Source organism: Anguilla rostrata, chromosome 9 (assembly GCF_018555375.3).
Source record: "Anguilla rostrata isolate EN2019 chromosome 9, ASM1855537v3, whole genome shotgun sequence".
NCBI lineage: Eukaryota > Metazoa > Chordata > Actinopteri > Anguilliformes > Anguillidae > Anguilla > Anguilla rostrata.
The window spans coordinates 54,449,932-54,462,829 of NC_057941.1; the positions used below are offsets into that span (position 1 = coordinate 54,449,932).

The window sequence follows — 12,898 nt, forward strand, 5'->3', positions numbered from 1 at the left end:
AGTAGCATTAGCCATCTCCTGCCCTGTTCCTTCATTATTACTGCAGAGCCGCATAGCATTAGCTCATTGCCTGCTCTAGTCCTTCAGTATTACTGCAGAGCAGTGTAGCATTAGCATTAGCTTATCGCCTGCCCTGTTCTTTCAGTATTACTCCAGAGCAGTGTAGCATTAGCATTAGCCCATTGCCTGCCCTGTTCCTTCAGTATTACTGCAGAGCAGTGTAGCATTAGCCCATCTCCTGCCCTGTTTCTTCAGTGTTACTGCAGAGCAGCATAGCATTAGCATCAGCATCAGCCCATCTCCTGCCCTGTGCCTTCAGTATTACTGCAGAGTAGCATTAGCATTAGCCCATCTCCTGCCCTGTTTCTTCAGTATTGCTGCAGAGCAGCATAGAATTAGCATTAGCCCATCTCCTGCCCTGCGCCTTCGTAATCACTGCAGAGCAGCATTGCATTAGCATTAGCCCACCTCTTACCCTGTTTCTTCAGGATTACTGCAGAGCAGAGTAGCATTAGCATTAGCCCATCTCCTACCCTGTTCCTTCATTATTACTGCAGAGCAGCATAGCATTAGCATTAGCCCAACTCCTGCCCTGTTTCTTCAGGATTACTGCAGAGCATAGTAGCATTAGCATTAGCCCATCTCCTACCCTGTTCCTTCATTATTACTGCAGAGCAGCATAGCATTAGCATTAGCCCATCTCCAGCCCTTTTCCTTCAGTATTACTGTAGAGCAACGTAGCATTAGCATTAGCCCATCTCCAGCCCTGCTCCTTCATTATTACTGCAGCACAGCGTAGCATTTTCATCAGCATTAGCCCAACTCCTGCCCTGTTTCTTCAGTGTTACTGCAGAGCAGCATAGCATTAGCATTAGCCCATATCCTGCCCTGTTTCTTCAGTATTACTGCAGAGTAGCATTAGCATTAGCCCATCTCCTACCCTGTTCCTTCATTATTACTGCAGAGCAGCATAGCATTAGCATTAGCCCATCTCCAGCCCTGTTCCTTCAGTATTACTGCAGAGCAACGTAGCATTAGCATTAGCCCATCTCCAGTCCTGCTCCTTCATTATTACTGCAGAGCAGCATAGCATTAGCATTAGCCCATCTCCGACCCTGCTCCTTCATTATTACTGCAGAGCAGCGTAGCATTAACATTGGGTGTGTAATGTGTGTAATGACTGGGTAATGAGCTTATAACCTGTGTGTGTAATGCATGTGTGTAATATGTGCAATGATTGTGTAATGAATGTGTAGTGAGTGTATAACCTGTGTCTGGGTGTGTAATGTGTGTACTGACTGTGTAATGAGTGTATAACCTGTGCGTGGGTATGTAATGTGTGTAATGATTGTGTAATGAGTGTATAACCTGTGCGTGGGTGTGTAATGTGTGTAATGATTGTGTAATGAGTGTATAACCTGTGCGTGGGTGTGTAATGTGTGTAATGATTGTGTAATGAGTGTATAACCTGTGCGTGGGTGTGTAATGTGTGTAATGATTTTGTAATGAGTGTATAACCTGTGCGTGGGTGTGTCATGTGTGTAATGATTGTGTAATGAGTGTATAACCTGTGCGTGGGTGTGTAATGTGTGTAATGATTGTGTAATGAGTGTATAACCTGTGCGTGGGTGTGTAATGTGTGTAATGATTGTGTAATGAGTGTATAACCTGTGCGTGGGTGTGTAATGTGTGTAATGATTGTGTAATGAATGTGTAATCTGTGTTACCTGTGTGTGTAACGCATGTGTGGGTTTGTTGCAGCTCGGTGCACATGGAGGAGTCATCAGTGATGCAGGGAGCTCAGGGTGTTCTGGTGCAGAACTGGCCCACCGTGTCCAGCGCAGCTGGAGGTAAGCTTACCTGCTGACATGCCCTTACCTGCTGACACATCCTTACCTACTGACACACCCTTACCTGCTGACATGCCCTTACCTGCTGACACACCCTCACCTCATGACACACCCTTACCTGCTGACATACCCTTAGCTGCTGACACACCCCTACCTGCTGACACACCCTTAGCTGCTTACCTGGCTACGTGTCCCTAGGTGGGGACATACCTCATTTGCTTTTATATGGATCTGGCAAAGCAGTGTTGACATGGAGCAGGCAGACACCCATCAAGCCAGGCCGGGATCTGAGGTCCATTAAAGAGGCTGTTCTCTGGCTGATCCTGCAGCCTGGAGCCTGAGGTCCATTAGTACATTAGTTTTAATATATTTAGTTATTGTTAATATTAATATCAGTGTGTTGTCAGCTATGGTTATTTTGTGCTTTGGCAGTATGTAAAATCACATTCAATTTTAGAGAGAAAGAGAGAGATTAGAATAGAGAGGAGAATTCAGCAGAGAATGGAGAAAGAGAAAGAGAGAGATTAGAATAGAGAGGAGAATTCAGCAGAGAATGGAGAGAGAAAGAGAGAGATTAGAATAGAGAGGAGAATTCAGCAGAGAATGGAGAGAGAAAGAGAGAGATTAGAATAGAGAGGAGAATTCAGCAGAGAATGGAGAAAGAGAAAGAGAGAGATTAGAATAGAGAGGAGAATTCAGCAGAGAATGGAGAGAGAAAGAGAGAGATTAGAATAGAGAGGAAATTCAGCAGAGAATGGAGAGAGAAAGAGAGAGATTAGAATGAGAGGAGAATTCAGAGAGAATGGAGAAAGAGAAAGAGAGAGATTAGAATAGAGAGGAGAATTCAGCAGAGAATGGAGAGAGAGAAAGAGAGAGATTAGAATAGAGAGGAGAATTCAGCAGAGAATGGTGCCGAGAGAAAGAGAGAGATTTTGGCAGGCCCCTGTGGCTGCGTTGTTGCTATGGGAACACTGTGTGACTTGTTTCCAGGGAAACGCTGTGTGGCTCTGATAACTAGCTGCAGCATTGCCTGGGTGTGGGTGAGGAGCACTGGTGGATGCAGTTTCCATGACAACCATTCATACCCTGCTCAGACTGTGGAAAGAGAGAGAGTGGGGGTGACCTATATGTGGGCATTGGGTACTCGCTGAAGGACATGGATTTAATTTTAGATTTTGTGTGTGGATTCTCTGTAGGCAGGGTGATTGCAGATTTAAGGGGTTGGGCTTCAGGTGTTGAATCTCTGCCAGCAGGGTTTATATTTAAAGGGTTAGGCTTCAGGTGTTGATTCTTTGTCAGCACGGTTTAAATTTAAGGGGTTAGGCTTCAGGTGTCGATTCTCTGCAGGCAGGGTGATTGCAGATTTAAGGGGTTAGGCTTCAGGTGTCGATTCTCTGCAGGCAGGGTGATTGCAGATTTAAGGGGTTAGGCTTCAGGTGTCAATTCTCTGCCAGCAGGGTTTAGATTTAAGGGGTTAGGCTTCAGGTGTCAATTCTCTGCCAGCAGGGTTTAGATTTAAGGGGTTAGGCTTCAGGTGTCAATTCTCTGCCAGCAGGGTTTAGATTTAAGGGTTAGGCTTCAGGTGTCAATTCTCTGCCAGCAGGGTTTAGATTTAAGAGGTTAGGCTTCAGGTGTCAATTCTCTGCCAGCAGGGTTTAGATTTAAGGGGTTACGCTTCAGATGTTGATTAAACAGAATCAGTAGTGAGACGGTGTCTGTGAGCTAAACAGGGTCAGTGGTGAGACACAGTGTCTGTGAGCTAAACAGGGTCAGTAGTGAGACAGTGTCTGTGAGCTAAATAGGGTCAGTAGTGAGACGGTGTCTGTGAGGTAAACAGGGTCAGTAGTGAGACACAGTGTCTGTGAGCTAAATAGGGTCAGTAGTGAGACGGTGTCTGTGAGCTAAACAGGGTCAGTAGTGAGACACAGTGTCTGTGAGCTAAACAGGGTCAGTAGCGAGACACAGTGTCTGTGAACTAAACAGGGTCAGTAGCGAGAGACGGTGTCTGTGAGTTAAACAGGGTCAGTAGTGAGATGGTGTCTGTGAGCTAAACAGGGTCAGTAGTGAGACACAGTGTCTGTGAGCTAAACAGGGTCAGTAGCGAGACACAGTGTCTGTGAGCTAAACAGGGTCAGTAGTGAGACACAGTGTCTGTGAGCTAAACAGGGTCAGTAGTGAGACACAATGTCTGTGAGCTAATCAGGGTCAGTAGTGAGACACAGTGTCTGTGAGCTAAACAGGGTCAGTAGTGAGACGGTGTCTGTGAGCTAAACAGGGTCAGTAGTGAGACACTGTCTGTGAGCTAAACAGGGTCAGTAGTGAGACACAGTGTCTGTGAGCTAAACAGCGTCAATAGTGAGACACAGTGTCTGTGAGCTAAAGCTATATCATTCCTCACAGGACACAGGCTAACTGCATGTACATGTGCTCAGCTCTTAGTGTTCTAGAGCAGCCTTCCTCCCTCCTGGTGTCACACAGCGCCAGCATGCGCACACTGTCTATAAATAGCACAGCCTGCCACACCCCCAACAGCACAGAACAGGATCTCCATCGGCACAGAACAGGATCTCCATCTGCACAGAACAGAACCTCCAACTGCAAAACAGAACAGAACCTCCTAGTGCAGCACAAAACATGACTTTACATTACATTTATTTAGCAGACACATTTATCCAAAGCAATGTACAAAAGTGTATATCAAGGTCATTGGAACAACTACAAAACACAGGTTTGATAAGGTACAATACTAATTTTGTACAGTTATTCATAGCCACAGCTGTATGTGAAACTCACCGTGTGTGGGGTGTGTCCCTGTAACCACAGCTCTATGAGAAACACATCGTGTGTGGGGTGTGTCCCTGTAAAAATCTAGTGTGCTAGATATCCTTACTGAGACAGTCTCCTAGCTACATGATCATATTCTGAAACCCAGCAGAAACAAGTTTAAGCATTTACATTTTTACATACACGATTCAAGTGTATTTGATGACAAAAATAGGTTTCAGTGAAAATACTTTTAAAAATATTATTTCATTTTGATTGAATGTCCCGTGTAGTGTGGGTTCCAGCCTAGCAGAATAGAGATTGTTGAGATTAAGACCATATTGACGCATGGTTTGCTATGAGTGACCTCCTTGTGCTCTTTAACAGCAGGGCTGTCAGATTGTGGATCCATCAGGAAGATCCATTAAGCTCTAAACGGGTCTCACCCTGCACACACCCACTGCGCATGCTGTGCTCTGACTGTGCTCTGAAACTGTGCTTACAGACTGCTCTGAAACTGTGCTTTCAGACTGTGCTCTGATACTATGCTTACAGACAGTGTTCTGAAACTGCGCTTACAGACTGTGTTCTGAAATTGTGCTTTCAGACTGTACTCTGAAACTGTGCTTACAGACTGTGCTCTGAAACTGTGCTTACAAACTGTGCTCTGAAACTGTACTTTCAGACTATACTCTGAAACTGCACTTACAGACTGTGCTCTGAAACTGTGCTTACTAACTGTTCCACCTAGTAAAGCCAATCAACACTCAGGTAAGAGGGAATATCAGGATCACAGACTGGTGACCCCATGGTGCTCACCTGGTCACAGACAGGTGATCACTGAGTGGGCTTGTTGGCTGGTTTGTTGTCAGTTTTCTGTTTACTTTTGTTTTTACATGACAGGGTCTCTCTCTCTTCCTCCCTCTCTCTCTCCCTCCTTCTCTCCCTCCCTCTCTCTCTCTCTCCCTCCTTCTCTCCCTCCCTCTCTCTCTCTCTCCCTCCCTCCCTCTCTCTCTCACTCTCCCTCCCTCTCTCTCTCCCTCCCTCCCTCTCTCTCTCCCCCTCTCTCTCTCTCCCTCCCTCCCTTCCCTCTCCTCCTCTCCCTCTCTCGCTCTCTCTCTCTCTCTCTCTCTCACTGTCCCTCCCGCTCTCTCTCTCTCTTGCTCTCTCTCTCTCTCTCACTGTCCCTCCCGCTGTCTCTCTCTCTCCCTCTCTCTCTCTCTTTCTTTCTTTCTCTCTCTCTCTGTGTCTCTGCCCTGTAGATGCTGAGGGGGGTGAGGTGTCGCCCCCTGTAGGTGCGGGGATGAACAGTAACAGCTGGCACTACCGTTACGGGCCGGGCCCAGGGTACCCGCCACAGGCCCTGAAGCCGGGCGAGGTTCCGGAAGCCTTCATCATCCCCGGGTCCCCCGCCATCATCTCCATTCGGCAGGACCAGGGCGGGCCCGACGACAAGAGCGACTTCATCACCTTCGGGAAGAAGGAGGAGGCCAAGAAGAAGAAGAAGAAGAAGAAGGGAAAGGAAAAGAAAGAGAAGGGAAAGGATGGGGAGGAGGAATAACACATGCATCTACTTCACACCCCACACTGCTCTGACCTGGAGCTGCTATCCCCTTCCACACCACAAGGGGAGCCATAGCTCCAAAAACACAAACATTACAGTGCATACACACACACACACACACACACACACACACTCACATTTCTCTCTTTCTCTCACACACATACACACACACATACCCGTACACACTCACAACCCCAATCTCGTCAGTCACGTGGTTCTGAAGAACCTATATTCTCACACCAATTCTGAGACTTAAAGATACAAAAGAAAAACGGTTGAACAGAAGCAGGAAACAGACTCTCTCTCTGTCTTACACACACACAGGTAAAGACAGGGTGGTCCCTGATAATGGGGTGTGTAACCCACCTGTACGGGACTGTATGTAAAGTGTAACGCCTGGAATGATGCTGCTCTCGTCTGTTTATTTACGTTCACCCCGAATCCCTCGCTTCTGTTCTGAATATTTGATAGTTGTGCGTAATACCTCCCTCTGACCAGAGAGATTGGTAGTACAGAGAGATTGCCATTCACCTGTATACACCTCTCTCTCTCTCTCTCTCTCTCTCTCTCTCTCTGTATTTACCCATTGAGCCGGTAAGGTAAGGGGTCGACTGTTTTAGCCTAATCATGGCACCTGTGCTGAAGGGCATTAGTGAGGCGCCCCCTAGGGAGGAGAGGGGCATGGCGTGGTAAGGCTGTAGAGAACAGGGGCCGCTATGACTGCTAATGACCAGCAGGATACTGAGCCATGCCCACTCACAGGCCTGTGGGTTAGAGGAGAGCACAGTAACGTCCACTCCCAAAATGGCTGACACCCTCCTGCCCACTCACAGGCCTGTGGGTTAGAGAAGAGGACAGTAATATCCACTCCCAAAATGGCTGACACCTTCCTGCCACTCACAGGCCTGTGGGTTAGAGGAGAGGACAGTAATATCCACTCCCAAAATGGCTGACACCTTCCTGCCACTCACAGGCCTGTGGGTTAGAGGAGAGGACAGTAATATCCACTCTCAAAATGGCTGACACCTTCCTGCCACTCACAGGCCTGTGGGTTAGAGGAGAGGACAGTAATATCCACTCCCAAATGGCTGACACCTTCCTGCCCCTCACAGATGTCACATTTTTGTATTCCTCACGTGAACATGGGTGCTCTGGAGAAGAGTGTCTCCTAAGTGATTGTAATGTACTGTAGTGACTGCTGGTGAAAAGAGAGAGAACGGGGGGGGGGGGGGGGGGGGTACCTTGTGAATATTGCGTCTTAACTTACACTTAAACATTTTAAATAGTGAAAGGGGGGCTGATTTGAGGGTGAGCTGCCTGGCGCTATCCGTGATGCTTTATTTGATAACATGCTGAAGACAGGAGCGTGTAAATGTATTTAACTGTGCGGTCTCATAGCTGCAGAGGCACAGCACTACTGGCATTCCACAGCACATGCCCAGCTCTCCACCCCCTCCTCTGCCCTCTGTGCTGACCAATCAGAGAGGAGAGGAGTGATGTCACCGCTGCTGTTGGTTTGGCTCCGCCCCCTGTGGTCTAGTGCTGTCAGATCGGACTGACTGTTTGCATGTTATAATCAGAAGATACAGAAACAATATATAGAGATTATGTATATATAGATAGTTATGTTCATGATTTTATCTTTCATTAATCACACGTTCAGAGACATAAACATTGTCTCTGCTGTCCAACATCTTTCACACCCACAGGAGCTTCTGCTGTCCTCCTGTTGACGTTAACTTTGACTAACCTTCTACATATATGTACAACTATAGTGTTATGCTCTCAAATGCAATTTTACTTTTTTATTTGATGACTTCATGACTTTTGAGAATTAATAAGAAACATATGTTTTTGTTAAGCTTTGAAATGATGATCTTAATACCATTGTAATGTGAAACTGAACAATGTATGCGCTTAATGAGAAAATATCTTTCCCTCCCCCATTTGAAAAAAAAGAAAAAGAACCAAAAAAATTCAAAGAAGGAAAAAGCAAAAAAAAAGAAAAGGTGTGTGTCTGCCTGTGCTGTGAACGCTGTGTGGTGTCCGCTGTGGTCAGCTGACCGCGGCTCAGCAGGGCTCTGACCTGCTCATCTGTGTCCTGCTCACTTCGTGATTTTTAATTTACTTTGATTATGGATACTGGTAATGTGCTGTTTATAAATCACCAATAAACTTTTCTTTCTTAAATATGTGAAGGAACAGTTGCCTGTGGCTTGTGATGTGTACATGCATGCATACAGTACACACACACGATCACAAGCACATGCACAGACATGCACACACATGTACAGACATACACAGGTACACGCTCACATACAGATCTGCACACACACGCTCACACACACACACACACGCTCACACACACAGGTATTTCTCTGTCACTGCATTGTGAAGATTGTTTCCATGACTACTGGCCTCACTTTGAGGTGAAGGGGAACCATATCAGTGTAAGTGATCTAATGTACAGCCCTGTGGGAGCAGGGGGACTCATGTGGGTGATACACAGTTCTGTGGGGGCAGGGGGACTCATATGGGTGATACACAGTTCTGTGGGGGCAGGGGACTCATATGAGTGATGCACAGCAGTGTAGGATTAACTGAGCATATTTAGCAGTAGACACATTCTGCGCAATACTGAAAAATGCTTCATCCATCCCCTTGAGTGAGAGAGAGAGAAAGACAAAGGGAGGGGAAGAGTGATTTTTTAAACTTTTGTTTTTAATTTAACAATTAACAAAAAAATCTACAAATCAATAATGTTCTGCGAAACCAAGCAAAAACGTTAAAATATCAAATCTCTGAGGAATTTTCCACGAATTAATTTTCATCTGCGCTGTTATACGCTTTTTGTTCCCGGGGCCATGAATTAATGCTTCTGGACTCGAATTCCCATAATGCAGTCGCACCTGCCTCTGGGCCTCTCAGAGCTGTGCATAACGTTTCCACAGTGCAGGTAACGTGAGATTGAAGTCCATGGACTCTGCTAGTGCGCACCATCTCCTGGACATGAGTGAGAACTTCTCGAACTTGCACAGCAGTGATAACAAATAAATAATTTAGCCTGCATTTACGATGAGACTTTTTACTCTGCCTCGGTGACGTTGGGCTCCTGTTGGGCTCTCTTATAATGTGTTTTAATTGGCTTCCCATCCATCAGTTTCTCATGTTCAAAACCATTCATGCTGTGGGAGGGGTTCTAGACGCTCGAACAACCTGATTCAACTTACTGGTAATTAACAGACGCCATGGAAGGTGCTGCGCTGTGCTGGTATGCGAATGTATGACAACTTTCTCCGCTGTTAATTCGACAATATATCATTGCTTTTAGACCCGTAAACGACAGACCTCAGCGATTACAAAAGACGTATGGAGGTAAGCATGACTAGCGAACTAGTTCGTCAAATGCTACGAGATTCTTAGCGATAAGCAGTTGAGTGTAGTAAAACAGGTTGCTGTGACTGATGTTTCTTCAACGTTAACTGAACAGTTGCGCGGGCTCCAACCCGAGCTAAGAATGTAGCTGAATTAGTCTCTTCCTATTTGGATTTGTGTTGACATTGTTCTAGCTCGGTCGCTGAACGTGCTTTATTTATTGAAGGGTTGGTACGGAGCATGTTATAGAGGATTAACGTTGGGAGCAGTGGCAGGACGTGGGTTAGTTCTTTGACACTTGGCAGGACTGTGGTCTGGACACGTTCACGAAAGCAGATGTATTGACGTTTCCTGTGACTCTACCAGTATATCGCAACTAGTGCAGCACAAAGCAAAGCAAACAGAAAACGAATGATGAGTAAAGCAGCAGAATGTGAAGTGAGAGTTATGAACGAACACGAAGATGGATTTGATACAATATGAGAGGACGAAAAGACGAGATGAAACACGAGGACATTATTAACTAGATTAATGAGCGAGAAGAAAGTTTAAGCCAAATAGCACTAAACTGTGAGAAATATTTTTTGTTTAAATTTAAGGTGGCTTTTAAATTTAAGGTGATTTAACAGCAAAATGTTCGTGTTATTTTACAAGCTGAGGAGCTTGGCATGGGTAGGACATATTATTTATAAGTCCTTTTTTTGTTATCATTAAAAGGATGAACCAACAGGAAGAGGCAGAATTCAGCAGTCACATGGAGAATCAGTAAGTGTTTTTTGTCTTATGATTATTACCTGTGTTGGGCTGAGAAAATTCCCTCCTTTGGATAACCAGGCACGATGAAGTGTATCACACAAGAAATAGGATTTATTTCTGCAGAACGAGTCCGGTACCTACTCACAACAAGGTGGATAAGGCCGCACTGAAGAAAGCGCGGGCGGGCCGTGCTTTTATAAGCAAAAATTGTTTTAACAATGACATGCATATTCTATATATGATTGTTACGTGGTTAATACATAAGCATATATTAAGATATCAAAAGCTGGAGTAAACAGGGTCCTAATTAATGGTGATAAAATTAATATTGATCATAAAGTCATTTCATTTGATTGTAAGTTTGAGGCTGGTGACAGGTGGTGTGAGTTTGTTGCATCTTCCTGAAACTCCCCTCAGAACGCCCTCAAATCATCTGATCAATGCGTTTTTCCTCATAGAAGCAGCTTGGAATGTGATATTATTCTCATAGAAGCAGCTTGGAATGCTTTATTATTCTCATAGAAGCAGCTTGGAATGCTTTATTATTCTCATAGAAGCAGCTTGGAATGCTTTATTATTCTCATAGAAGCAGCTTGGAATGCTTTATTATTCTCATAGAAGCAGCTTGGAACGTGATATTATTCTCATAGAAGCAGCTTGGAATGTGATATTATTCTCATAGAAGCAGCTTGGAATGTGATATTATTCTCATAGAAGAGCTGAGATGCTTTATTTTCTCATGAGAGAGTAGTGGCTTTATGATATGGAGCTGAGAGGGTTAGGGTTAGGGTTAGCCTGGGGGAGGCTTTCAGACTAGGAGCTGAGAGGGTTAGGGTTAGCCTGGGGGAGGCTTTCAGACTAGGAGCTGAGAGGGTTAGGGTTAGCCTGGGGGAGGCTTTCAGACTAGGGGCTGAGAGGGGGGGGTAGGGGGGGGTCATGTGATGCCATGTTGGCCATGTAAGACGTTTCCAACATTTCCTCTGACATGCTGCTGAATTCTGAACCTCAGTAAATTCCTGATTAAAAACACAAAGGAGTGTATTACAGTTTGTACTGTCTATGCTATGTATGTGTATGTGTATGCATATGTATATATGTGTGTGTGTGTGTGTATGTGTATGTATATATATATACACTCACCGACCACTTCATTAGGTGACAGGAGTGGCACCTGGTGTGGTCTTCTGCTGCTGTAGCCCATCTGCTTCCAGGTTAGACATGTTGTGCATTCAGAGATGCTCTTCTGCATACCTTGGTTGTAATGAGTGGTTATTTGAGTTACTGTTGCCTTTCTATCAGCTCAAACCAGTCTGGCCATTCTCCTCTGACCTCTGCCATCAACAAGGCATTTTTGACCAGAGAAGTGCCGCTCACTGGCTATTTCTCTTTTTCGGACCATTCTCTGTAAACCCTAGAGATGGTTGTGCGTGAAAATCCCAGTAGGTCAGCAGTTTTTGAAATACTCAAACCAGCCCGTCTGGCACCAACAACCCTGCCACGTTCAAAGTCACTTAAATCACCGTTCTTCCCCATTCTGATGCTTGGTTTGAACTTCAGCAGATCGTCTTGACCATGTGTACATGCCTAAATGCATTGAGTTGCTGCCACGTGATTGGCTGATTAGATATTTGCGTTAACGGGTGCAGTTTACAGATGAAAAGGTGTACCTAATGAAGTGGCCGGTGAGTGTATATATATATAGGGATGGCAGGTATGCCATCCCGCCAAGTTACGCCTTGGCGGGGGCATGCCCCATACCTATACAGCACCGAGAGTTTGGCACTTTGCAGGGTTCCCCACAGAAATAACCACAACAGCCACAGACACTCAGCCCTTAAAAACATTAAATTCTGTACATTCTCACCCCATTTCAACAGACAGAATTCATAAACAACTTCACATGTCCACACAATAAAGCCCCAAACTAAGGGGATTTTGTGTTTTCTCCTTCTTCTTCTTCTTATTTTTCCTGCCGCCTATCCCACTAACATGTCTCCCCATTGGACATTTTGCCGACACCAGCCAAATCTTCACCAGCCAAATCTTCACCTTCACATGACCCAATCAAAAACTCGCATACACACACAAAATACCCATACCTTTTTACTCATTTGAGAATTGAGGAAATATTGGGTAGCATTGCTTTGGAATACATCTTATTTAATTTTGGTGAGGCAAGATAGCCTATATTGTTTGTAGTACTGTAACTTGGCGTCATTTTGATATCAATACTTTTAATGGCAGGCCTGGATTTTGGCAGTCTGAATGAATGAGTTATAGACGGTGTATGTCTTGTATGTGTGAGTAGCTTGGCATTTTTGTACGTTGAAAACGTGTTTTTGATGATATATATATATATATATATATACACTCTATTTAAAAATCTTGTCATACGGAGTACTGGCAATTTGAATGTAAACACTAAAATAAAAAATAATTATACCAAAAATGTCCTCTGACTAGCTAGTGTTCTCATTAAAAGTCAATTATTCATCATTTGAAATTTATGCATATTTAAGATATTACACAGTCTCCACAGGCTGGTTATTACACAGGCAACACTGTAAACAGTTTATGTGCACTGTGTTAA

The 12,898-nt window shown here is 44.8% G+C and overlaps 2 protein-coding genes across 19 annotated transcripts in view; both read left to right on the top strand.

Moving 5' to 3' along the window:
- LOC135264290 (protocadherin alpha-C2-like) overlaps positions 1-8,379 on the top strand; it is a 91,751-nt gene extending 83,372 nt beyond the window's left edge. For 11 of the 15 annotated variants that reach the window (XM_064353092.1, XM_064353094.1, XM_064353085.1 and 8 more), the window contains 2 exons: positions 1,762-1,850; positions 5,876-8,379. In XM_064353092.1, the coding sequence (XP_064209162.1) occupies positions 1,762-1,850; positions 5,876-6,174 (388 nt within the window). In that variant the 3' untranslated portion in view covers positions 6,175-8,379. The remainder of the gene's footprint in view (positions 1-1,761; positions 1,851-5,875) is intronic. The other 4 variants (XM_064353086.1, XM_064353099.1, XM_064353096.1 and 1 more) reach the window with 1 other exon arrangement.
- A 1,036-nt stretch (positions 8,380-9,415) lies between these two features.
- Positions 9,416-12,898, top strand: part of LOC135264293 (protocadherin gamma-A11-like) — a 71,758-nt gene continuing 68,275 nt past the window's right edge. For all 4 annotated transcript variants that reach the window (XM_064353156.1, XM_064353158.1, XM_064353157.1 and 1 more), the window contains exons 1-2: positions 9,416-9,552; positions 10,270-10,317. In XM_064353156.1, coding sequence (XP_064209226.1) covers positions 9,547-9,552; positions 10,270-10,317 — 54 coding nt within the window. In that variant the 5' untranslated portion in view covers positions 9,416-9,546. The remainder of the gene's footprint in view (positions 9,553-10,269; positions 10,318-12,898) is intronic.